This window comes from Rhea pennata, chromosome 9 (assembly GCF_028389875.1).
Source record: "Rhea pennata isolate bPtePen1 chromosome 9, bPtePen1.pri, whole genome shotgun sequence".
NCBI classification, from domain to species: domain Eukaryota; kingdom Metazoa; phylum Chordata; class Aves; order Rheiformes; family Rheidae; genus Rhea; species Rhea pennata.
In genome coordinates, this window is record NC_084671.1 from 12814627 (window position 1) to 12842175 (window position 27549).

General features: G+C 42.2%; 1 protein-coding gene across 10 annotated transcripts in view; it reads left to right on the forward strand.

Moving 5' to 3' along the window:
- Nucleotides 1-27549, forward strand: part of LPP (LIM domain containing preferred translocation partner in lipoma) — a 354330-nt gene that overhangs the window by 208585 nt on the left and 118196 nt on the right. For all 10 annotated transcript variants that reach the window (XM_062582808.1, XM_062582810.1, XM_062582812.1 and 7 more), the window contains one exon: nt 23565-24245. In XM_062582808.1, the coding sequence (XP_062438792.1) occupies nt 23565-24245 (681 nt within the window). The remainder of the gene's footprint in view (nt 1-23564; nt 24246-27549) is intronic.

Here is a 27549-nt window from a genome sequence, read left to right on the forward strand (position 1 = left end):
GCGCAAGTCTGGGTTCTAGAAAAATATCCTGCCTGGATCAGAAGTTGAAATTTAAGCCCTTTTACTTCAGTATCTTTCTATCAGGCATCAGGGTATGTATTAATAGTAAAATTAATAATTCAAGATTGTTCATCCTGTGTTAGAGGCATGGTTGCTCCGGCACAGTGTCCTTCTGAGTGAATATCAAGGAAGAGTGCAGCAAGTATATAGTAGTAATACCACAGAATATTTTCCCTTTATCCAACAATTTGCAGTTCATAGATCTGCTCAATCAGAAATGATGTCTTCATCATTCAACAACTTCCTCAGGGTCATCTCCCCCTGTAAAATCATCCTGTTGCTTTATGAACTCATGTAAGCTTCTGCAATTTAAAGCATCCTGTGGCAAAGGAGTCCCATGGTTCTGGGGATTTTGTTTCTAGTGAAGTCTGTGACTTTGCTGTTTGACTTTATTTTCCGAGTAACTTTTCTAGTGTCCTTTTCTTGCGAATGTCTCTTTCAGTCCTTGCGGAATTAAGCATTTTATCTGGGTGTTGATCACTTAGACTGGATTTTTGCATAGTGATTTCTAAGGACAGTCTCTATGGGTACTTCAGTGCTTCTGAATGCAAAGCGGTAGGAGATTTAGCTGGTGATCTTGTCTGTCACCAGAAGTCTGATGTAGCCACCTTGCAACCAGACTGCAGCTGTTGTGTTTTCTTCCCTTCCATGTCTCTGGCATGTCCCTTGTATTTCCAGTAAGATTTTGAACTGTTCTGGCATTGAGTTCCCATTTGTAAGGTAGATAAGATAATAATTGTGTATACTACTTGGCTGACTGACCTTACAAAAATTTTCAGATCTTTAGCTGAAAATTCTTCTGCGAGCACAAAATATCTTGTTTTTGCAAGTTTTTATAAAAACTGTCTCTTGCAGTGAAAAATCAATGCATCACATACTTTTATTTTGGATAAGGGAATTCAGCATCAGACTCTTCCAAGTGAGTTAGTTAATGCTTCATATCAGAGATTGTGTGATGTTAATGTAATTTTAAGTTCTGTGGAGAGAAGAATATGTTCAGCGTACTTTTGTGATTTATACTGTGATTTGATCAGTTTTGTTAGTCTGGAGGATCTTAACTTTTAGAAACATCTAAGAGTTCAATACATTGGAGATGAATAAGATATGTACACAAACATTTGTGCTTTACTGCTGAAGATAAGTTAAAGCTTGAGCCTTTTTGGGTTGAAATAACTAGAAGTTCTCAAGCTCTTTTTCTGTCTTGCACTGCTACTCTCTGCAAGCCAGTATGACTCTAACATGCTCTGCATTATTTTGCTGCTTTAAGATGGAGACCTATAGAGACAGTGAAAGCCTTGTACAGAAAGTATTGTATAGTGAGGGAGGGAGCCCAACAAAGCAAATTATACAGACACTCCCACTCCATTACCCTTCAGAGAAATTGAGCCTAACATTCTGCTCTTAAGCTCGTTAAGCTATTCTTTTTGGGTGCAAGGATCTTATTTAGGGAATGAAATAGCTACACAGTGTAATCAGAGTGGGAATTGGAGCAGATCATTATATTTACTCATTTGATTAGCCATAAAATAGCTACTGAAGTCCCCATTTTAAATCTGCTTAGCAATTGCGCAGCAGTGCAAACTGGATATTCTAATTACAAAAGAAAAAAAGATTATGGTATTATTTTTTCATAAGTAGTAAATATATAAACATACACACATTGTGATCCAGTCTATGTAAATACCTCTTCCCTATGGGTGTTCTCACCTCCTAATTGTTCAGGGTCTGTCTGCTTCCAACTGCAAAAGAAAAGGGAGTAAAAGGTTCTGCACATCTACTTTGGAAAGTATGAAGTCTTGAAATTAAAATGTAGAGGTTTGGATTAGCTATTAGAATAAAACTACTGGAGAAGGAATAGGTAACCCTCAAAAACAGCAGCGTTACTGGAGGGTTTTTAGGTCACATTAAGCAAACATCTGTCAGAAAGAGTTCAGTCAGTCCTACTGGGAGGGAGAGGAGTGAGCTGAACCACCTCTCGAGGTCCTTTTTGAGCTGTTTTCTCTGATTTTGCAGGGAAGCTTGTGGTAAGAAGATTTGCTTATGAAAGGTAAGGATGTGTGAGTGCATAGTCTCCCTTTCCACAAAGGAGCTGCAGTCTCAGGACCACTCGGCCGCAGTGGCCTTCCCATGCGTTACGGAGACCTGCAAGTCCTCAGCTGTCCTACAGTGCACTGTGAGCAGCTGAGGATACCCTGCTTTCTCTCTAAGAATAATTCAGTGCCCTGCTGCTGATAGGCCCATAAAGGCTTGGAAATGAGCCATTACTGAAGGTTTCCTTTTCTGGCTTCCTTTGCAGTCTGAGGGACTGGAAAAACAGAGCACATGTTCCAAAGACAGAAGCTCTCTAGCCACTGGTTTCCCTGTTCAAAATGGTCATCATCTTAATGTTTTTCAAGTATTTAATATGCCTTTAGGAAACTAAACAGCTGCAAAAAATAATTCAGGTTTGTTTTTTCCAGCTTTTTCTTTTTTCATTCTGTACAAACATGAAATAGGAAAATAGGCTTACTTAAAGAAAGGAAACTTCTGTTTGAAGGTATTAGGCTATATAGGGAGCAAAGACAACTGGCAAGTGTGTGTTGCGCTGCTTTTCTTTGTGGGTCACTGAAAAAGTCATGTTAATACTGAAAATGAGCAAGTCGTTCCTGTGGTGTTATCTCTGAAGGGCAAGGCCTTTGGACAGCAAAGAGGTTCGGAGTGTGAGCTTTGGCATTCTGTGAAATAATGAAATAATTATTTAGCCTATTTAGCCTGGTGACTTTTTTGGGAACAAATTCTACAATATTTCCTTTTTGGTCATAGGTTTAACTGGCACCTGCAATTACAACTTGCAAAGGGACAGAAATCCTACTGTGTTGAGAAGTCATCCCCAGAGAAACTCAGAGCAGTCCTTTCCAGAGATGCCCTGGGGACCTAAAGGAAGCCATCTCAGGGAAACCAATGCTGGCACTGGTTGTTCGGCACCTGTTCTGCTGAAAGAAAACTTTGGTCCCTGAGGTCGATGCTCTGGCATCGTTCCATGGCACTGAATTGTGTAAGCAGAATGTGAGGGTGGAGGAAAAACAAAAAGAAAAGGAAGGGAAAAAAAAAAGACCCGTTAGGCCCGGCATACCCAATGTAACTTCATAGTCAAGAGAACAAGCACCTAACTATAAGGAGGTTAGAAGTATACTGTAAACTTTAGTGAAAACCTAATTCTCTTTTTAATGTGGCTGGTACACCTGCAGTTGGGTATTACAGCAGTTGCACTGCATTGCTATAACAACCTCAGGGTCCACCTGGCAGGCAGAAGCGGTGAAGTCAACGGAGAGGATGTATGGTTCAGTTTTCACTTGATTATGGCAAGCTTTCTCTGGAATGCTGAACACCTGTAGCATTCATTGAAATTAATGGAAACACTCAACATCCTTGCCAATTCTTCCCCTTTTCTTAGAAATGCATGTTGTGTTGTGCTTTAATTTTCAGACTTCCCCAAAACTGTAACCTAAAAAGCTTTTACCCAAACACGTTACATTCCATCATCTCTGATGGAAATTAATCACATACTTGAAATTTAAGTGTGCACCTAAGTGCTCTCCTGAATGGAAATGTACATGTAAATGGGTTTGTGGTGCTACTGCCTGGCTATCTCCCAGGCGAGCGTGGCACCTCTGCAGAGATGGCTCTCCTTGCAGCCTGGAGGGTTATTACTCTGCTTGTGTGCTCATGTGCATGCCTGCATCCTCAGCCTCTATTCACCTTATCTCATCCTTAAATCTCTGGAAAATCAGATCCTTTCTGTTCCACAGGAGGATTCAGAGAGCCCCAGTCTCATCTTACCAGCTCTGTTGGGTTGTTCTAATATGTCTGCAAAATAACTGTCTAAGTGACCATCCTAGATGAGCCTTTTTAGTGACACACATGTGTTGGCTATGATCTTTTCGTAAGGGAATAGCTGCTATATACCTAGGGTAGCACAGTTTTGTTTTTAGAGTATGTCTGAGAATTGAGATTGTTGAACTGGATCCTTGGCTTTATACTGACCTAGACAGCTAAAGACAAAGTCATGATCATTCTGTATCATGACTCACCTCTGTATAAAGTGGAGTGCTATCGCCACAGATTTAATAGATACGACATCCCAAACTAGATAGGCAGCTCAGCAACGTAAAACATTACATGAAGGAAGTTCCAGATATATGATATTTGCTACCCCAGTTCAGTGTTCTGCTCCACATTGAAGCAACCTCCACACTTTTGTGAGGCTGCTCCACCGCTATTATCCCTTTGCCCTGAGTCCTAGAAAATCAAAGTATATGCTGACATGATTGTATCTTCCTCCTGATGTCATCTCTGGCATTGATTAAACTCACAAACACAACAAAATGCTCAAAGTGATAAAGAAACTACAGCATGCTGAATTTCAGGATCTCCCTTTGCCATTCGACCCTCATACTCAAATGCAGAAAGCACTGCAAACTGCAATGCTTGTCGTTGTATCACTTAAATGTTACAGTCTCTCAAGCTGTCATGATGACTTTTAAGTTTAAGCAAAGGTGGTGACTTCCTTTTCACATCAACAATCGCACCATTTCCAGAGCTGTGTATTCCGGCACTCTGCCGTCTATATTTTGGTTCAAAGACTTTTATCCCCTGACCTGCTTTCCCAGGGTTATTCCCAGCTCACCTGCTCGGCTGCTGTAAGCACATGTTTAGATCGGGTCCCACAACTCCATGCTTTCAGCCGGTTAGATTTTTCCAGCCAAGAGCTTAACTTTTCCTAACAATTTGATGTCATTTGCATAGGATTCTCTCCCTTCCAGGGAAAAATATATTCCTGTAATCTGATCTAAAAGGTCTCCTAAAGGAGCTATTTAAGTATTTCTCTATAACTATGTAATAAAATTCCCAGGAGGACTGGTGCTCTGTTGCTTAGTGGAGGAGTGAGAAAGTATTTAGTGATATTTCCCAAAAGATGAGTCTGAATGTGTCTTTTCTATAGGCAAATCTGCTATTATTGCTTATTGTAGGGACATAAAACAGTGCACAGAAGCTGCTCTGGCTTTGCTGGTGTTCCACCACTTCTGAGTGGGTTTCCTCTTCTGGAAGAGCTAGTCCCCCCAGGGCTTGTATTTGGTCCTAAGTGCTTGGGTATCTTGACTCTGGAAAAGTGGCTCATCTGATCCTTGGCCTTCTTAATGCCTGTTGTGAAGTGGGTCTTGGGATAGTGTCTCCTGTTGCCTCCTGGTTGCTCATATGGAAATGTAACGTCTCAATTTCTTCTCATAGCAAGAATTAGTAAGATGAGCTCTTCCAGAGGAAGAACTTTGTGAATGTAGATGAATCTGTGCATGGCAAAGCCATTTCTGTCCAGTTGCAAATGTTGGAAAGACTCTCCTTATTCCATGTTTTTTTTCTGCAGACCTTGTGGGCTGTGTTTTAGGATTTACAAAGCAACAAGATTGAGAGGTGTGTTTACGTGACAGCAACTGAGAGTTCATTGCACTCCTGGTGAATCCATCAGATGTTGCTGGCCTCATCCAAGTGATATAATGTATACTCTGCCTAGACTAGAGGAGTACCCACAGGAGCCCAATGAGTCTGAGGTTACTGTATGCACTTCTGCTCATGGTTTAAATGCAGCATGTGATGCTTTCAGATGAAGCATTAGTCGGTGAGGACGTGGTGAGGAAAGGGCCCAAGGTAAAACTCCTGCGCCACTCATGCAGTTGGGCGCTTAGATGCTGGTGATCGACTTCATAGTTGCTGAGATGCTAGATGCAGAGAAAGGAAAAACCAATCTTGAAAGCCGTGGGAAATTTGGTCTTTGGCATCTGAGTAGGAAAATATGTGGCATTCAACATCCACAGGGAGCTTTGTACTCAGATGGGCAAAGAGCTAAAAGAGTTGCGGAGAATCATCTGTATGCTTTAAGGCAGTGAAATTGGTCCCTTTTAGTCCATCAAGGTTAATGTTTTGCAGGTGTCCTTTCCAAGGCTAAGCCAGGAAGTGAGATGGCTGCTGGTTTTGTGGAGCTGTCTGTATACAAGATCCCCTTCTGTCCCTTCCCTGCAAAGGGCCAAATCCCTCTACATCTATATTAACAATGTTGTAATCGGGTTTCTCCCTGCTTTTGGGCTGCCCGCTCTCTGGTGGCCTCCCTGTTTTGGATGCCCAGGAGATGGTGCTGAAATGTCCTCCTCCTGGCAGGGCTGAGCAGCGACTAAACTCACTGTGTGCAGTCCAGCTCTTGGCCCAAGCATCAGGTTGGTATAATTAGGACTGCATGGGGATGAGCAACTGCTTCTCTGAAGTCCTGTGCAGGCTCTTTGGAGTCTACCTGTGCGGCATTTCTGTCTGTGTGTCCCTCTCTCATTCAGGGCTTGTGGAATGACTAAGTAGTGCTGACGGCATTAGTCATTGGCCCGTATTAATTATTTCCGCAAGTTTTATTTACTTGCGTGTTCCCTATGGGAATGCTGTGCATACAGATCACAGCAGCACTTAATTTTATTGCAGTAAGCGGCTGAGGTTGGGGAAGGCGGGGGGAAGAGGAGAGAAGGGGTCGTGTATGCGTCAGCCCTGTCAGGCTTTTCCTTCTGTTTCATTTGTGCTGAGGTTTTTATTATCATTAAGCCGATTGTATCTGTGGCACAAAGGGCTGAGTTACCTCGGTAACCACACTAGCTGGGATGGTAATCCATTTATAGCATCACTGCTCAGGTCTGATTAAATTAGCATGCTGATGACGTAAATGCTTGGCTGGGTGATGCTGACGAGGCTGCTCCTAATAGGAACTCTCGCCCTTACATTTATTCTCATTTATTTCATGAGACCCCTGCAGGAAATGTACAGAAATAAGGCTACAGATGATTGACTCTTGTTTTCAGAACAACTTGTGCTGCTAGCAACAGACAGCGATTTATGCGAATGCAGACGACAGCCTGCACATTGCGCGCCGCTGCTTTCCCGCTGCAGAATTCCCCACGCAGCCCTGCCGAATTAGAGCCCGAGTCGCGAGTCTTGCTTGCCATCTGCCACAGCAGCATCGGGAGCAGCTCCTCTGTCTGATGGTTTATTTCCAGACACCACTAAAAAAGAAATAAAGAGGGTAATAATAAAAGAAAAGGAACACCCTGGTTCTTCGCTGCCTCTCGTGCATTTCCTGCAAACACAGACATCCTTTTACTCATTTGAAACAAGCCAGTTATTTATGTCTGAATTTTCATCATGGAACAATAATGTTCAGTGCTAGTATTTAATACCATGTGGATCGAATGCTTTCAGCATCTTCTGTCCAGCCCCTTGAGGGAAAACACTGACAACTGTATGATCACATAGCAGTGCCTGTTGTTTGATGAAGTGGTGAGAACAAGAGGACTGAGTGTTGCTGAAACTCTTGGTTTCTCTTCCCAGTCCTGCTTTTGATTTACTGGATAAGCAGTCTTTGGGGCAAGCTGCTTCCTAGCGGGCCATTTTGGGCTCTTAGTACTTCAGTTTTTTTCATCTGTAAAAAGAGAATTAAAAACAACACTTTCTTCCTTTTTGCAAGAGGCATGTAAGTGATTAAGTGTGTTTAAGTTCCAAAAGTATTTGGAGATCCTCAGGTGGAAACTCTGCAGGTTCTGAACAATTTACCATTTTAATTGTCAGATTTGATTTATCCACTCAGCGTGGAAGGATTTAAAAGGAATCTTTGTACCAAAGCAGTTTGGAGATGGTAGACTAAAATGTAATAAATTTTAAGTAGCAATAAATAGTTTGGTGTTTGCCCTGGAGTATAAGCAGATGTGGCTCCACAGAAACCACTGGAGCTACACCTGCGTTAAGTTGGATTTGGACTTGGAGATCTCTCATTCGTAAAATAAACAGCATGAGTTCAAGATATGAATGTGAATGGGCCAGTGCTGTGGTTTTCTGGGCCTGCAAATTCCTGACTAGTGGTTACTGGACTTTTCCAAGGAAATGCAGCTGCTAGGGAATAAAGTGAGTAGGAGGAGATAGCAAGTTGGTGCGTGAGACCAGGCCACCTCCCCATGCCTGCAACCACACCGGCCACCCTGTGTGTCAGGTGTTCAGTGTTGTGGGGAAGATGACTTCTGCTTCTCCCTGTGGGAACACGGAGCAGCTGGTGCTCTGGGATTGCTCTGTGTCTGCGTCAGCATCCCGGCATGCAGATGTACGGGGTACAGGGAAGAGGAGGGAAGGAGATTTTGGCTCCTCTTCTCACTGCCTGAGGTAGCGCGTCTGCCTGGGTCATGTAATGGGATGGTGCAGTCCAGTGACTGCAGAGTCTATGTCTGTAAAACCACTCGCCTGTCTCAGCCCTTCATCAGGGTTGTTCCTCGGTTGTGGCACTTTCTATTTTCCAAGATTTGAAGATATGCTTCTACAAAGATCGAATCACTGAATCTGTCAGAGGAAATGCTTCCTCCGTATGACCAAGAGCTTTCTCGCTGACTGGACTGGAATCTCGACTCCGTTTGCTCCATTGGCTCGGCGCTTTCTCACCAGCAGGTTGGGAAGGAGCCAGAGAAGAGCACGCTCTTCTGATCTGCTCCCAGGCTCCTCCTGGGCCTCTGATCCGTGTGGGATGCACATGTGTACCAGCCACGGTCCTGCCGGCTCCACGCTGTGATGCTGGCTCTGCTCACCAGTCTCCTGCTGGAGCAGGTGCAATTTATTACTTAAGGTATTTTGTTGGGTTTGATTCTGCTGGTGGCTCGGTTCAGAACAGTCCTCTGTTTATAAGTCCCACACTGATAGTCTTTGATGCTGTTGCACAAGCTGGTTGTATTTGTACTCTGCGTTATTCTTAACAGCAGAGAGATTAAGCTTCCTAACAGGGTTGCTGTCTTGGAAAAGTCTTACCCTGAAGCTTTCCTTTAAATTTAAACTTTAATGGCTAGCACCATTAATTCACAATTTCCAGCATGAAAAATTTAAAAACTAGCAGCAGCAAAATGCCCTGACTGCTAGTTCAGGCAAGGGGCTGCGTTGCTCCTTGGTGCAACTCTGCTGGACTGCGCTTCCCTCAAAGGTGACGGTCGTGAATGTCATTTTGCTGCTTTATTTACTAGATAATTTTCAGCTTCTGATGGAGGGAGCTTACGGTGACCCACTCACCACATTAGAGGATGGAAGCTATTAGCAGAAATGTCCATCACTGAACAATGGGGCCTCTTGACTGTTCTGGGATTTGTGAAGTTACCCTTGTCTTCATCAGTTCCACAACATCTCCACCTAATAAATAATCAATCCCCTCCTAACTACCACCCCTTCTTTACTTAACCTCTGTACTGCAGCTAATGAGACAGCATGGAGAGGAGCTGGTTGCCTCTTTTCTAGCAGCATTTGCAAGCAGGTTATCAATATTACCATGTCAAGATGGTTCCTGCTTATTCCATATGCATCATGAGAGCCTAGCTGATGGCTGAGCCCCTCCCTTTCTGCCTTTTTTCCAAAGAACCGTCCACAAAAAAAAAAAAAGAAAAAGAAAAAAGAAAAAAGAAAAAAAAAAAAGAAGAAGAAGAAAAAGAAAAAGAATTATATTTGGGTCAGTTTGCCACTGACTTGGTTTTCTGAAGGAGAAGTTACCTTGGTTCTAACGAGCTCCTCGCCCAAGTCAAACAACAACCACGCTGCAGGAGGGAAAGTCCCAGTGAAATTCCCCTCCCTTCCCCACAGGTTTCTGTGATTTTTGGTGTGAGTGCACTGCCTTAGAGTGCCTGGAAATTTTCATTATAGGTGAGCAAAATTTCAACTCATTTGTCTACCAAATTAGAGCAAGGCAGGGGATGAACAGTAATAAAATTCCTCTTTGTTGAAATAGACCCATTCTTGCTCATTTGGAGAAAAAAAAAAGAAAAAAAGAAAAAGCCTCTCATGTTTGCATGTGTTTTGATTTTGATGCTGTAAGAGCCTGGTCCCTTTCCTCTCTGAAGTCCTCGGGATATTTGTATTTGGTTCTGGTGGGAGGGGAATCCATTGGCGCAATCTAGTTCAATACCATGGGGATTTCTTTTTATTTTGGGGGTGTGTGGAGTGGGGTGGAGGAGAAGAGGGAAATGGTTGTTTTTTAAAAAACCTTTTATGTTGTTTTTCTAAAGGAAAGTTTGCTGCTTATTATCTCGCTTGCTTTTATCTGGTGCTGAGTCATGGAAGTGAGAGAATGTGTAGGCGTTTTAGCATAAGAGAGAGTAATTCTGTCATTTACATTTACAGACAGTTATGCTTTCCAGAAAACTTTTTTTTTTTTTTTTTTTTTTTTTTTTTTGTGGCTTGCAAAAGTGATTAATCTGCTGCTGAAACTGACAAAGGAGGTTTTCTGTTTAAGAATGTTTTTGAAAGAAAGAAAATCTGTTTCTACTTATAGGAAATAACAAGGTAGAGATTGAAATAAAAAAAGAACATTCTGAGAGCACAGGCAAGAAAATGTTCCCTTTCCTAATTATATTTTTCCTCTTCTTCTTTTTTATCTGTCTGTCTGTCTATCTGTCAGCCTACGTATCTGTCTGTCTCATGGAAAAGCCCTGTGGACTTTGCTGGGTACAAAAGTAAATATAGTAGAAATATGGCTGAGTTCAGCATTATCAATTCCAGTTGTTAAAAGTGTCATGGGATCAGTTTAAAATCATTTATATTTTTTCTTTAAAAAACTTATTTCAGCTTCTTTTTAGTTTTCCCTCTGGCTTTTTAGCTGTTACCATGTTTCAAGCTTTTCTTCTGCAACCTTGAAAGCTACTTTTTTATTTTTAATGAAGTTCAACATCCTCAATTAAATATTAGTCTGCAGTAGTAGTAAAAAAAAAGACTTCTTTTTCATGTTCTTTTTCTTTCTTTTTTTTAATTAAAAGTTGCTGGTAGGTTTTACTTTTACTATTAAAAAAATGAACTAATTACAGCTGAGGTGAAACCTTTCTTCTTAAACATCGTATCAGTGGTTTATAGTGGTGCAGTGGTGTTAGACGGTTGAAGAGTCTTTACCAGTTTTCGCCAAATTTGTGTAGACCATCAAAAATTCAGTGGAATGATCTGCAGTGATTTTTATTTGTTCTACCCATTCTTGAGGACAAACTGGATGTGAAAAACTTAGCTGGGAAAGTGAAATTTTTCTAACAAACTAGGCTGTGATATTTTAAAGTGATATTCCAGCAGGGATAGAGCTGAGTGTGCAAAAGCTTGAGCTACCTTCAGGATGGAGTTTATCTTGTAACAAGGAGTATTATAGAATGCAGGGTCGGCACTGGCTAGGGGCAAGATGAAGCAGGGGGAGACCTCTCCAAACTCCTGTCCCTGGCTCAGGCAGGCTAACTGAAGTGGAGCCGGGCTCATGCCACACACAGTGGTTGTCACCAGTAGCCTTAAGGAGAGGAGGGAGCAGAGGTGCCATCTCGCCTTCAACTGAGGAGGTGGTGCAGGATGGAGAAAAGGTCCTCCCGTGTCTTCCTGAGCTGAAGCCTGACATCCAACCCTGACCACCATGTCTACTCATGCGCTTTCCACTTCCATGTGGTTAAAACTGTTGTTTGCAGTGTTCGCCTTGTTCTTGCTCTTGTCTAGGTGTCTGCTCTCCTCTTTCCCCCGGTACATGGCTTTCTTATAGCTGACCCTGTCCACTTTCCCAACTGTAATAACTTCAGGTGATCCTATGGCCTTCAACAAAAAATGCTTTGTGCCATGTAAGTGGACTATTGATTTTTACATCACATGCCCCTTGAGGCTTTGGAAATCACGTTTTTTTCCATTTGATGTGGCTTATCTCTAGCTTTTAGGAGAAGGTGAGCTTTCGGCTCCGTGAGATTTCCTGTTCAGGGCGAATGGGTTCTGCAGTTAGATCTGTTCACTGGAAAGCCACATGCTGCAGCTGGACTTCTAAATTAAAGTGGGAGGGAATAAACCTGGCTTAACCTAAGTTTTGACAATTCCATTGAGAGGCCAGTGACTCATTTAGAGAATTCAGAGAGTCCACAAAGGTTCGAATTATGTTTCTGAAAGCTATAGAATGTCGTTGCTTTGTGTTTCAATAATTGCGTCCTGCAGTGAATTCTTGTGGCTTGTTATGGAAAAAGAGATTTATTGATGATCTGCGATGCCAGGATGCTTGGTCTGTGCATAATTTTTTCTTAAAACACAAAAATGTAATGAACCACCAGAAAAATGCAGTGCAAGCCAAGAATGAAGGATACATTAATCCCACCTAAAATTGAGATCCAGACCTGAATTCTCCGCACTCTCCTTGAGTTCAGATCTGGAGCTTCATTTGACCTGCAACAAACAAGAACCAAAGCCACAAAACTGCAGTTTGGATCCAAAATTCCTTGCAGTTCTGGGGCATCCACTGCTGAGTTTTGGGTAGTGTTGATCCCTTGTTAGAAAACCGTTGAAGCCAAGCTGCTCAGAAGGACTAAATTAATACTCCCTAGTCTCAAAGTTTTTAGTATTTAGCACTTCTGCCCCAGGGCTAGAAAGACACTGCTTCAAATTTTAAAGTAAAAAACGTCAAAATCAGTTAGGCTATAAATCCCAGTAGCCATCAGTATGCATTAACACATCCACCACAAGCAAAGATGTGAAGAGAAAGGAGGATATGTCTGTTTGTTTTGAATTAGCAAGCCCGGTTTTAATTCCTAGCACAAGAATGTTTGCGCACTGGTGCCCAGGTCGGGGTGCAGAGCAGACCTAAGAGGCTGACCGGCCGATGCTCTTACACGCTGGGCTGGCTTCTCAGAGGTGCTGCATCATTAGTCCAGCACAGACTATATTTAGCCCAGATTTTAAATTCCTTTTGCTTTCGTTCAGGTTACCGCAGCATGAATTGCAAAGTTCTCCTTACGTGTTCGTTTTTAAGCGGAGAAAGACGATTGTTACCTAGAGGAGGCTGCATCTCTGAGATTCATTACGGTTTGCGCAGAAACCTCCAGTGTGTTTCAGCAGGGGGAAAAGCCCTCCAGATTCACAGGCAGTAGTTGGCCAAATCCTGATCTGCCACAGCCAGTGTATTTGAAGTAAATCTATTGAAGTCAACAGCCTTGCTTAAACTGGCACGGGTGTAACTGAGATCAGATTCTGGCTTGATACCATGCACTTTTTAGAAGTTTAACTCATGCAGAAGTAGGTATTAAAGAATATTCTGGTTCTTAGCTGTAACTGTGACAAGTTTAACCCAATCTGCAGTCATGAAACATATGTTTTGAGATGTTATTTTGATCTAAGAACAGTGTAAATGAGGAAAATTATAAATCATAGGCTCTTTAGGTCGTCAGCAATGAAGTTTAACAACCTTTTTCCTCAGACTACTGAGCTGAGAGGAGTGTGGCGTATAAGAAAGTCTAATATTAAACAAGTATGTGGGATTAAGTTGCTTTGAAAAAAGTTGGCATTTTTGGAATAAGTATGCAACCTATTCGGCAATATGAGTTGTTAAAAAAACACTGCTCTTGTGTTCTGGTTAAAAACACAGGGGAGATCTTTTTGTTCTTTGTTTTTTGGTGTTTTTTTGATGTTAAAACTTACAATGGCTATTTGTGGTTTTGTTTCCTCAAGGCATATTTAGGAAAACTGGATTAATTTATAATGCCATTTATAACAGAATGAAGCCTAGTGAGGCAATGAATTTGACATTGCTTTTCACAGGCTTCTTTGGGTGATATTGTTATGATATTGAGTATGGAAAATGCCAGCACAGATTCTATTTTTTTATCACTATAATGTGTCTTTTAAGTAAATTCGTTACTAGCCATATGCTTAATGTAATTAAATGTTCTTTGTGAAGATAAGAAAATAGTGAAGAAATAGTGATTATTCTGAGTTAGTATCTTAATTTAAAAATACACAATCTAACTTTCTGTATTGTTTTTTACTTCAGTATTTCCGCTCCACAGATGGCATTTTTCTTGTGCTATAAATTAATAATCTCTTTCACTTTCCTGATTTGTGAAGTACTGTCCTGGTGTTTTGACTAGACACGTTGCAGTGGGTAAATTCTGTATCTGTGTATGTATTTATATGCATGCATAATAATTAAAAAAAAAACACAGCAGGTGATACAAAACCTTTCCAATAAGATATATTTCTGAATATCTTACTTGGAATCTGTGACACTGTGGAAATAGTAAGGTATTTTGGGCAGCAGCGATAGCCTGGGCGAATGGATAAATGAAGGAACATTCCACTCCCTGGCAGGAGGAAGCATCTGGGAAACCTGTTAAATTTGACCTCTTGTTAGAGCTCTTCAGCCTTGGACCCAATAGAAAAATAAGCTCCCTATGATAATCTGTGAGTCTTTCATGGCTTTTTTGGCTGAGCTGTTATTTTTTTGGTGAGGTTTTTCTATTCCGCTAACCACGCAAATTACTGATTCAAATCATTTTGTAGCCCACTAAAAATATTGGCAGATGATGGTGGGTTCTGGACCTCAAATGAACCATAAGAAAGCAGATGTTGTATGAACACAGAATTGTTCACTGAGGCTTCTGCTGTTCTGTACGACTATTTGCACAGGCTTTAAAATGTGGGGAAGAGAAGAATTTCCTGGTTTTCACAGGAAATAAAAAGACAATACTAACATTTGAAAATGTTTATGCCCTGTGGTGGAATAATTTTTTAAATCTGGTTTAATAGATTTCTGGAATTTGAAAAGATAAATAGATTATAAATATAAGCAATGCAACAAATAAATGGAATTGTAAACAAATAGCAAGTAATGCAAAACAAACCTAAGTCGTGTATGGGTGCATATGTATTTCATATTATTTTGTGTGTGCATATGCAACTCTTTTAATGTTCTCTAGAATTAATAAAGGAAGAAAGCTTGCATAGTCTATAAACACTCTAAAACTTCTTTGCAGTTAAGTAGGAAATGAGAACCTTCTGTAGAGTTTTTGGACTCTTCTTTAAATTTGTCGTTCAACACACGGTAGAAAATGCTAACTTTTCTATGGAAATTGTAGAAGACTTCTCTGTAAGACTTCGTGAATGCATGCATTTCATTCTGTCGGTCACTCACGTGCACATCCCTTCCTGTCACTCTACATCTTCCATTATACTCTTTTAAACTATTTTTGATAAATTATTTCACAGCCTCCAGGGATAGCTGCATCATATGTATAATTCTTCAGCCTGACCAGATTTATCATGCATGTAAGCTTCTTTTCTATTACAAATATCAGTTTATAAAAGGAATAACAAAAATTTTTTAAGGCTGTGGATGCTGTAATTATGATACTTTAAGCTTCACTAGCTTAGTAATAGCAAAAGTCATAAAAATACTTTGCTTACCCAAAACTGTTATTTATAAGGGGGGTCGGGGCTTTCCCTTTTGTCAGGCAATACAATCTTTTGCCTGAGTTAAGAAAGGAACATCATTCAGCCTATTAGAAATGCCTGGTTTGCTGAACAGAAATACTTCGGGCATTCTTGTGTTGCCAGGCCTTGGAGAAGTCTATGTTAATGAGTTCAGTTTCTCTGTCCCAGACACATGCTGGCTTATGCTCACATCGTCCTGCTTTACTCTTTTTGTGGTCTTCGGTTTCAGGAGTGTGTTCGGTAATTTTGCATGTTGATGTAACCGAAGGGCTGTTGTGCACTTCACATAATTTATCATTGAGCAATGAGCCACTGATTCAGCCAGTGCAGGGGGCTGCTATTACATGTTTCTGAGGTCCAGATTGGCTTGAATTTGTCGTTTTAGTGATGAGAGTGGGAAATTAATGAAATATCCCAATATTAATTCAGAAAACATTTAACTTCTCATGGCCAACATCTTCTGTAGCTTTTTGATAAAAGTGTTTCTCACGCTACTGTTGTATGTCCTTGCAGTTGAAGTGGCTACTGCAAAAGCACTGTTTAAGTGGAATTGCTAAACAGGAGAGTTTTAATTGTGATTAACCCTTCAGTGAATTAGGATAACATTATGGTCCTTGACTGACCAGCAAGGCTAGAATTATTTAGGTCAATTATTTGTACATCTTTTAAAACTGGTCTCTTGGTAGTCCTTCTCATAAATACCAGGTGATCACACATCAGAAATGAAATATCAAATAAAAAAGCTCATCATAGTGATCGTTTTGGAGTAAACAGATAAAAAGTAAATATGAAACCAAAAAAGACAAGCTAAATTCTTCCCTATCCAAAATACAATCCTGTTTTGGATACCAAGCCTTTCAAATGTGCTTAAGCTCTTGGAATTAATGGAGTGCTGGAAAGTGGAAACCCAGCTTCACTAAAGCACTTTACACCCGTACTGAAAGCTGAACCAAGATATGTCTCTATAACCTCACGCATCAGTTGTGAAAAGCTGTTTTGCATGATAAAATATTGGAGGTCGACTTGTTATCACCTTTTCTTTCATGTACTCTGATCTCCCTTGTATTTCAAGCTGGACCATCACAGGGATTGCAAAAGAGCTTGTGAACAGAAACATTAACAATTATGTTGACTCCTTTTCCACCTTTAGTAGCAGCTGAGAAAGAGATCAAAGCTCAGAAGCAGTTGTGTTCTTGTAACGCTTCATGGCATCTGTAAGGTATTTTCTTCATTTGAGAACCAGAGATGGGACACTTTATTAGGTTTCTCCTCTTTTTCTTTTGGTATAATGCCTAGGAGCAATCCAATCAAATACCTTGATAGTTTCTGGAGATCAAGCCAACAAGCTGAAACACAAATAAACACAGCTGGAAAGTATGAGTATGGCTGCTGATCTGTGCACATCCCATGCCCCCATGATGCTTGCACGTCTCAGCTGTAAATAGGAAAACAGAGATTGATGGGACTGGAAAGAAAAGTTTCATCTGATTATAAAGGCGTTTGGGCTGAGGAATTGAAAGTTTTAGACCAGACTTCAAGATTTTGGACCAAATTTTAAAGGTATTTTAACAGCTAAAGAACTCTATACCAGCAGCTGAGCTGTGTGCATCACATAGCAGCAGTTCAAAGTGAGCTGCTGTGTTCTCTGTGTGCCTGGTCTGCTGTTTGGACATTATCAAGAAGGCCAGGAAGCCCTGTACACTGGGAGTGCACTGGGTGCTGTATGTGTGCCGTGGATGTGCTTGGCATCTCTGGACATGCAGCAACCCACCTGGGGCTCTGCTGATACTCCAGGCATCTGCAAGTCCTCTTTTTCACCTAGATGCTATTTCAGACACAAAAAGAATTGTGCTCAGGGGAACCCAGCCATACATTAGCACTAGCTTGTTCAAGTACAGAATTTGAAGTCAGCAGGAGTTAGATGTGTAAGCACATCGGAAACCCTATCAAATGCTTGTTCATGTTTTCGGGTACCTAAAGACCCAGGTTTTAATGCAGAGCTACATCTCTAGGGTTATCCTTCCCAAGCTGGGGGAAGCTGAAATCTGCCACCTCAGGCAGGAGTAAGGCATAGCTTGGCCACCCCTCTCAGCAGGGCAGCAGCTCGTAGTTTTAGTAGGAACCACTGCTGAGGTGTGAGAGAGAGCAGCCCACCTCATCCCACTCTAATCACTGGAAATGCTTTTGCAACTTCTCAGCCTGGTGCACGCAGCATGGTGGGGTCTGGCTGGTCGCCGAGTGGCTGGTGTGCAGACTACCACATGGTGTGAGGTGCTATCTCAGCTAGAGCAGCAGTGCCCTTAATGCAGGGAGGTGGTATCTGTGCTTCTGAAAGTTGTGTCAAAATTACCTGCTTATTGCAGAATTCATCTCATCTAACTTGTGCTGTCTAAATATTCGGTGACTTATCTTAGCTGTCTGAATGCTCCTTCTGCAGTCAGTGGGGGGAAGTAGGTTCCTCCAGCTGATGAATCATCTCCCTTCTTTTAGGTTTCAATATTAAAGCGGGATAAATGACCCTGTGGAGGTGCATTCCTCTCCTGATGCCAGAGTGAGCTTTACACATTTACAGCAAGCTGAGGTGAATATTGGTCTGAGGCATCAGGAGAAGCCAACTTTGTCTGCCCTTCGTTGCCTTTGCCACCCAAGCCTCCCACCACCACCCTAGTGGGGACACTCAGCAGATTTCAGCAGGGGCTTGAGGCTGGTCATGGTGCCTGCCTGGGTTGGCCGCGGCATGTCTCTGTCCAGCCGGTTGTGCCCATGGGCCTTGCAGGAGAGGAGCTGAGCTAGGAGAAGAGATGCTCCCTGAGCACTGGTAACTGGCAGCCTCCTGGGAATGCCGTATCCTGGGCTCAGCCTGCCAGTAGTTGCTACATCTGTGCTTCTCAAGGAGGAAGTGTCATTTCATTCCTCTCATGGAGCAAATTGGGACACTGAACTGCTTGAAAAGGCAGCCCCAGGTGGAGCAGTGGTTCTCAACCTCTGCTCTGCAAACCCTTGGGGGTCCATGGATCACTCCTAATGTGACTCAGAAGAATTCTGTGAAAGCTGACTTAAAGAAACATATTTATTGTCAGTAGATTAACTCTCAGTAAAGGAGCTTGTCTCTCCTGAAAAAACATTTTGGGGCTGCAGAGCATAAAGGTTGAAAACCACTGAGCTGGAGTCATGTATCTTTATATGTGATAATTTGACAGCTAAAGGGCTAAAGCTATTCATCTGTACTTTTATGAAAAAATGCCTGGAGAATTGAATAGAATATGATAAACTTTGTGTAGGCATTTTCGATCCAGTCTGTGAAACTGAATATCTGAAAAGATTCTATAGAAAATACTCTACAAATACACAAAATAAAAAGGGAATGAAGCCCTTTTCATAAGGGTTCCAGCTGATCATATAAAATCATGTTCCTGTGAAGTAGAATACAGTTATTCTGTACTCTTCTTGGAAATATTTAACCTTGACAAATAGTATAGACTTACAGGCTAATTTCTGTAGATCGTCATGGATCTGTTAAAACCTATTATATGCCTTTCTATTTGTGGGTATATATTGAATTTAATTTAAAATGTACATAAATAATTTCTGCAGCATGAATAATCATACAGATGCTCCGAATTTTGCGTTTTCCCACCAGGGTAGTTTTGAATCCAGATATACAGCTTTGAAAATCAGATCCGTAGGGCAACATGAATCCTTTATTGCAACAGCATAGATTTCACATGATAGTGGTTGTTACAAGAACCTCCTGCAAGTGTTTATAAACTTTCACTAAATTTAAGGAGCTAGGGCAGGAGTTACCAAATAAAATCATTCCTCTTAATGCATCATAACTTTTTTTTTTTTTTTTTTTTAGGAGAAATGTTTTGGCTTTTCTTTCCTCCCACATTGACTGAGTTTTACTTGATTTTGTCAGTATTAGTTCACCTCTATTTGAACTGCTGGATAATTCATTTGTAGAAGAGGCAGTACATTTAGGTACTTCCATCTGTGTTTAAACAAGGCTCTTGTGTTTTCCCCATTAAAAAAAAAAAAAAAAAAAAAAGATTTTGTATTATAATGCTTGTGGTAGATGAGGTTCTGAATTTAACTCCTTCCTACTCTAGTTTCTCTTAACAACTCTGTTATCAGCACCTGGGGTTTCTAGTTTACTCTCTCTTTGCAAATATGAATTTGCAGGAAGGGGTTGATGGTAAGTAGCGTGGTTCTAATTTGCACTTGCAAAGTGTGTCAAACAGTTTCATCTAGTGCATGGCGAACAGAGGAAAGCCTGTCTTCCTTTGAAAACAGCCCTTAGAGGATGTCAGAGTGTGTGTTTGGCTGTGATAGTCCCTTGCAAATGCAATATGGTTTGGAAATGAGCTGTCCAGGAGCTGCTGGAGGAGGGGATGTCTGAACTCCCATGAGTCCACCCTTTGTCTTTCTCCTTTTTCTTTCTCCTCTTTTTCCTTGTTTTCATGTTCTAGGTTGTCACTTCAGTGTACTTTTGGTGGAGTCCACTTCATTGCACTAGTAGATTTTCGGTGGACTCTTTTGGATGAAACGTTTGTGACAATCATCTGTTTTGCTAGGACTGTACCCAGCGATACAGGTAGCCCTTTCCAGCCTTATGTTCAGTACTCCCTCTCCATACACCTGGCATCTTTATAGTCACATCCATTCCTGCTATCCTCCAAGTGCCTTCCCAACATTTGTTTAAATCACTCTTCCCCATAATATCCAAGTAACATTTTCTCATCCTTCTTCTGCATGTTTGTCCTCAGAGCAGGCATCTTAGACTATCCATAGTTCATGTATGTTTATAAAATCTTATTTTAATCCATGAATAATGTAGAGGTTTACGACTAAGGTGATATCTTCAGTGCATGGCTGGACATACATACGTTTGTATTGTGGCCACCTCCCTCTCCCAAGTGAAAGGGCAGAGGATTTATGGATACCTTTCCTGTGCCCTTGCTCAGGAGCTATGGCCAGTGCTCCTTTTTGTGTCCTCGTAAATCATCAGTGCCCCAGTAGTGTTAGATTAGTGTCCCATTTCTCTGCTGCACCATGTTAACTAGCATTACAACCTCCTCCTCCCCCTAACCCCATCTTTCGTCACACACTTCCCCAGCACCCTCAGAGGAATTCAGAATGAGTCACACAGAATGCCTCTGGGGACTCCTACTGATGCAAACTTCCTCCTCAAGGCACGCTGTGGTTTGAATGCCACAATGCAGCCGTCACTTGCTAGCTCAAGCTTTTGCTGTGAAGTTGATGGCACAGCAAGGTCTCGGGCCCCCTACTTTTCTTCCCAAGGCTCCAGTGCTGGAGAGGAGACTCGCATCATCCTCTTTGCAGTGCTGAAGGTGAGAGCTGCTCAGGGCCTTTCAGAGGCCAGTCAATAGATAGTGATGTATTTGGAGGAAGAGGCTATACCATTCGTTCCTAAGATGTATTCCGGTCCTTGCAGAGGCTGGCATCAGTACATTAAGTGAAATGTTATGTGGATGTTTGTATGCCAGGTTAAAATCCCCTGCTTCTTGTGGTGCAAACTTCTATCGCAAGAGCTTTACCAGCAGTCTGTCATCATCTGCTTCCAGGGTCTGTACTCAGAAACACGGGATCTGATGAATACAGCTCATTTTTTTGTTTCTTGTTTTGTTTTGGACTTTCTGCACCCCTCCCCCTCCATGCCGTTGTCATTTAAACATTATCTATCTCCTCCCTCTTCACATATCAATAATAATAATAATAATAATAATAATAAAAGCTTTCCTGATGATAATTATGCGGTGCCGTGCTGCAGCCCTTTCATCCCATTATAGTAAGTGGACAAACTACTGTCATTTACAAGAACAAAATAGGTGAGGAAATAGGAGAGCTTCTAGCACTCTTGGACATAAATGCCAAGCTGACCTGGGAGAATGATTCCAATAGCAAGCAAAGTTTCTTGCTAGTAATGAGCACTGGTGCAGCTGTGCTCTACAGCAAGGATAGAGGAATGTCTGCTCCTTGTCAGGTATTTCAGAAATACAAAAGTAAGGCGATATTAATGGAGGGCTACAGACCCTTGAGTTGTCTCTGTCCTTGCAGTTCAGCTAAGACATGCTTCAGCTCTTCCTTGTGCTCAGTTTCTGAATCTCTTTATTCCATCTTCATATTGTCTTGCCATGGATCTTTTTGGAAAGTTTGAATGCATTCAGACATTTTTTCTCCAGCAGAAGTTTGTTGCCTTGTTATTCCCCACCGCTGTATACACACCTTTTACACCTCTAGAAGCAAGTTAATGCTCTTATTTGCCTTTTAATGTGCTCATTTATAGTGACTCCTCCTGAGAGGTTTGCCCTGAAGGCATGGTTGCAGGAGCAAGTTATTTACTAGTGCATCAGCAAAAGTGTCTTTGCACGTGGCACTAGGGTAGATCTACTAACTGGGCACCAGAGCGTCCTTATTCTCTTGGTAGACCTTGGGCTGTGGATGAGAAATTGACTGTTTTGCTCTTACGTCCCTTTCTTGATGTGTAGCAGTTGCCAGTTAGTGGTGGTGGATCAGACTTTCTCCCACTTTGGATGGTGAGCTCAGTACCTTGGGAGGGCCAGAGAAATGAGTGGCTACAACCCCCATCCTGCAGCTGGCTTGGGTTAGTTTGGTAGCAATTTATTGCTGCCACCTGCTGATCAGGCAGAGGATTTCTGTGGCCTGGGCAGAGGTTGTGCACAGGCTGCCCCTGACATGCTCTCCCTGCTCTCCTCCATGTCTTGTGGTCCCATCAAGAAGGTGATGGGACAGAAGGTGGAGATCAGGGCGTCTGCATAAAGCACGAGTTCCTGGGACATACACAAGATTGGTCACGTGGGGAAGGAGGTGCATGCCTTATGGTGAACACAACCGTCACTAAGAGCTGGGCTTGCCTGACTTCAGGCTGCAGTGAACTCTTAAGTTATCAAGTGGATTGAGAGTGTGATCAAGCACTGTATAGAAAGTTTGTGTGAGATATAACGTCCTATAACCATCATATTAAGATACAACAACAAAGAAATATTGTCAAATTGCATGTCTGCACTTAATGCTTCTCTGTATAGGAAAGCACGAAATTCAGGTACACTTTTAGGAGAAAGGAAAATTAAGAGGCAAGAGGCTGTACCTAATTCTAAACTCCAGAAATTCAAGTTTGCTGTTTTCTGATTTTCTGAAAAGATTTAATGATGATCTTCAGTATTCTTCAGAAACTATTTCACACCATTGGCTATTTCAGCTATTTAGCAAAAATGTCCTTTCACACTAGTGGTTTTGGACATAAGAGTTTAATAAGTAGCAAGGAAGGCAAACAAAAGCTTTAGAAGGCTGTAAGATGCCTTTTAGGACAGTCTCACCACACTAAACCTTCATTTAGTCACCAAAGCCCAGGAAGATGCAGTGCTTGCTTTGAAGCTGTTTCGTGGCTCCCTGACCATGACTGTTCCCAAGGTTCTGGTGCAGGGTTATGTGGCTACATGGAGGGGAGCTGACTTTTGAAGGTCTCAGGAATCTTGGTCTGATTTTTACTTTTTACGTGAAATGTGTAATATTTGCCTTCAGAGGGGTCTCTCCGGATTTTCTGGTAGTAGTGCTTAAGAGCAGAGCCAGGCAAAGGGACACCTCTGTGTTTTGCTGTGATTAAAGTTTATGCTTATGACTTGGAAACTGCTATCAGGCTATCCATTTTTTTTTTTGCCTCTTGTGCTTTTAAAGCAGCTTCATTATTGGAGGGCAGTACTGTACAAGCCCTAGAGATCCAGGGAATTTCAAATCTCCATAGAGACCCTAATCTCATTTTCTCTCTCTTTCAAAGTGCTCTTGTTTTCGCAGGAATCTTTCTGGCTTTGTGTATGAGTTTCCCCATAGTTATTCTGCAGTGAGTCCCTTTTGTTTTTGTTTTTTCTTGTGTTTATCACTTTTCTGTCTGTTTGTTTTTAAGGCAAAGGAAAAAAATCCCAAGGAAAGATGAAATACTGTGCATGGCAGTTCTGTTCAGTTGCAGTAGTGTTGTCCTTGTTCTGTCAGAGCAGGAAAAGGTTGCCATTACCATTTTATAATCTGGTCTCAGGTACATTCCTGCTTTCCTAAGCAGTTTGAGTTGCTGTGCAGATGTTACTATAAAATCCCTTCCCATTTAACCCTGAATTGCTTGCTCTGACATCTGACTAGTTCCTCCTGTTGCTACTGAGGGTCTCTCTCCTCTGCTTGCTCCCTAGGGCTCTGGGACCTCAAGCGGTGCTTCTGCCACCACCCCGACGGTGTCAACGCCTGTCACTGGCCACAAGCGGATGATTATTCCCAACCAGCCTCCCCTCACTGCCACCAAGAAATCCAGTGCCAAGGGTCCTGGGCAGCCGGCTCCGATCCCGGTCACTCCCGTCGGCACCCTGAAGCCCCAGCCGCAGCCGGTTCCCGCGTCGTACACCACTGCCTCCACCCCCAGCCGCCCGGCCTTCAACGTCCAGGTGAAAACGGCCCAGCCTAGCCCTCACTACCAGCCGCCAGGGCCGCAGCCCGCTCCCTACGGCAGCCTTGGGCCGAGCCACCCCTACGGCCCTCCGCCGGCACGCCAGCCAGGAGCGACGCCGCAGTACGCTCCTCCGCAGCCTCGCGGGCCTGACTACGGCTACGCCCCGCAGCCCACGCGGCCCCTGGAGCCCAGCTACGGCTATGCGCCTCCTCCGGGCCGCTACCAGGACCCGTACTACGTGGGATACGGAGGGAGGAACGGCTCAGAGCCACCCTATGTGCCCCAAAACGCCTGGAAGCCCGAGCCAGCGTATCCTGCCAGCAACACCATTGGTCAGGCTCCTCCTGCCTTGTACCAGCCACCTGGCACGAAGAAGACCTACATCACTGACCCTGTGTTGGCTCCACAGCCGCCTGCTCTGCAAAAGGTAGGAGATTCGGACATTTGCAAGATTCCCTGAGAGGGTGCAAAGCTGTGTTTTCAGCTCCATTAACTTAACATGGTCTGGGACCCTTGCTAAAATGTGACGTGTAGGTTTACTGTGTCAGTGGGGGCAGGTTGGGAGTGTTCATGTGCCGGATGCATCTGGAGTTGCTGAATGGCTGTAGCTCAGATGCAGAGGTCCACGCTGCTTCACGAGGCTTAAGGAGACGTTAGGGTACCTTGGAGCCCTGCACAGGCTGACGTGTCTACCTGACATCAGCTCTGTGACACCTCCTGAGATTTGTCTGTGCGGTGTCTGGTGAAGGACCAAGTGCCCAGAGCATAAGTATTACACTTAAGAGGTGGTTGGATCCCTGTTGCTGAGGGCAATGGGAAATCATGTTCTTGCCTCTCCTTCCTGTCATCTCCATGTCTCACACTTGCTTAAAGCCCGTAAAATAAATGTAAACTTGAGTGCAAACAGTATGAATGCAAGGCAAGCGTGGGCCTGGATTCTGCAGATGATATGGGCCAGCCTTCAGGAGGCAGGCCAAGATTTTGAAACCAGTTGGCTTTTCCATTGTGTAAAGTTTGACTCAGTGAGCTGACAAGACTGTAAACCACATCTTTGTTTCAAAACAAGAGAAAAACTATGGGGAATACAGAAAATAGTTTTGCCCAGTGTTCTCTATCCACATGGCTTCTTGAAAGCTGAAAATAGAGAACTCCCACCTGGCTTGAAAATACGCTTTTGGGGTCTTAGAAATCCCATCAGCCTCAAAGGGAGAGACCGTCTTATTTACAGAGACTTCGTGTTACTTATTGGAATTCACCCTGCAGGGCAGGAGGAAGTTTACGTCCCTGTGACAAGTAGTTACATGATAAGTTTGTTAGCTGTATATTTATGTGGAATTATTACACTTGGATCTTTCCTTCCGGGTTCTCCCAAGATCAAATAAGAGATTGCGTGTAAACTTCTCATCTGTATGTTTATGGACCTTTTTTTGATTCACCAGAAAAGATGTTCCTCCTCTTATTCAGATTAGAGATACAAAACACGCTGTTTTTGATTGTGGTTCAAAGCAATTCCGGAGATTGACCTCTTGTGTGTCACTGTTTAAAAATCACTTGTCGCTGAAACCACATGGAAATGAGTTCCCACACAGCTCTGTGGGCTGTTTGATTTTCCTCTCAAGTGACAATAACATGGTACGGTGAGTGGTGTCCATCCACTTTAACAGGTGTCCCGACCTCATCAATTTAAGCTGACTTGTACTAGGAAGTCAGACTGGTCTGCCTGGCTTCTCTGTCCAAGCATGCGCCCTGTCTGGCCTCCATCACTTCTGCTGACGGCCGTCTCTAATGTGCTCTAGGACGATGCAGAGGCTTTGTGGGATCCTTCCTAAAGTGTGATAGGTGTTCCAGGGTCTGGCTTTGGCTCCGGTGGAGGTTGAAGATATCAAAGCCCAGGCAAAGAGGCAGCATGCCCATCACTGCCTTGGGCCACCTGGACTCGCATCATCACATAGCTACTTGCTAGCTCTTGAGTGCTGACAGAGAAATAGTAAAAGCTTCTGACACATTAAAAAAAAAGTCTATCCTCTTTGCTATTTCCTTTACTAGAAGCATAGACCTGATTTTCCCTGAGTTCTAGATTTCTTGACAGTGGGAAGTTTTGAAGGCAAAGATACTCAGGATTTCTGCAGGCAGAATAGTGAGAGCAATAAATAAAAAAGCCCTTGAAATATTATCTACTGGCAACATGAGGTAATAAACTGTTTTTCTCCCCCACCCCCTTTCCTTACCAAGCAGGTAGGAGTAATAAACCCTCAGCTCTGAAAGTGCTTGATATGACTTAGATTAGAAAGTAGTGAAAGGTACAGAATTTGCACATAGCTGTAACAGGTGTAGATTGGTGAGATTCCAGTGGAGTCCGTAAGAAAATGTTGATGTACACCAAATAGATATTTAGACTATTTAGACTTTTATGAATGCAAGTAGAGTTATGTATATATATAAACTTTAGAAACTTCAGTGCAGTCAGTATCTCTATGGAAACGCAAATGATCTCAAACCACGAACAGCACAAGCCTGTTAGTCTCATTTGCATTACAAAGCCGGAGGGACATACCAGTTTAGCTCAAGTCTGGGGTTTCATGTATGTATATATACATGCATATGTATGTGTGTGCGTGTATGCTTATGTGGTATTTGCAAACACATACAGAGAAATTTATTTTTATATGTATATATCGCTGTATAAATAATTTCAGTTCTCCTGCAAACCAGGCTGCTATCTGATTGATCTTAAATCCCTTCAGAACTTTCATTCTCTTCTAGCCTGCTAAATATGCAGCTTATTATCCTATCTCACCTTTGCACTTACAAGTATTTTCTGAAACGCTAGTGGCAGACTCTGCTTGTTGTTGCTTTGTAACAAGTACAGTTTAATTGATGAAAAATTGAAGGTGATCTTACACACTAACAGGAAATGCCCAATAATGAAACACTATATGTTTTGCTATCCAAAGAAGCAGTGTTGTCTAGTTTTCCTGCATGTTGTTCTCTTTCTTTGCAGGATAACTGATTCATAAGAATCAACTTCTTTGAATGATTTTATATAAATGAAAGAAAAAAAGGAGGCTGTGTTAGAACCAGGTTCCTGTCAGGGAGAGTTGTCACTGTAATTTGATTTGTGGGCTACAACATGAATTTTAACAGATTTTCCAGCACATAGCTGGCTTCTGCATTTCATTGCATTTTGCCTTTTCAAGGTTGGTTTGAGGCCTTTCAGTTTAGAAAAACGATTAACAAGCCAGGGTAAAAAGCAGGCATTAATACGTATCTCATAAAATAAAAGAAGATCTCCAGGAATTTTTCATCTTGCAAGGGAGCGATCTTGGAATATAAAATAATTTTCAAGCTTCATTCAAACAAGTGCATTCTTAATTTTGAATGCACTTGGTGTGCAAAATGTTAAGATGAATTCATCTCAGATTAGAAGTTTGTGGTGCTTATTCTAATACATACCATGGTCCATCACTATGAGAGAGGATTGAAAGTTTTCATTCGGATTGTTTAGGATTTTTAAGGGGTAAAAAATGGCTTATATTTTGCATTCTGGTTAGGAGGAGGTTCACAGTGCTGTGATTCTGTATTTTGTGATGTAGTAATCATGCTGAAGTCGCTGCTGATCCAAAATAAATCAGGATTGGTATGGGAACAGAAAATAATCTGTACTGATTCTTAAAGCCCACTGAGAACAATGAGTTTTACTCACACACAGCTACGTGTTGAATTCTGTCCTT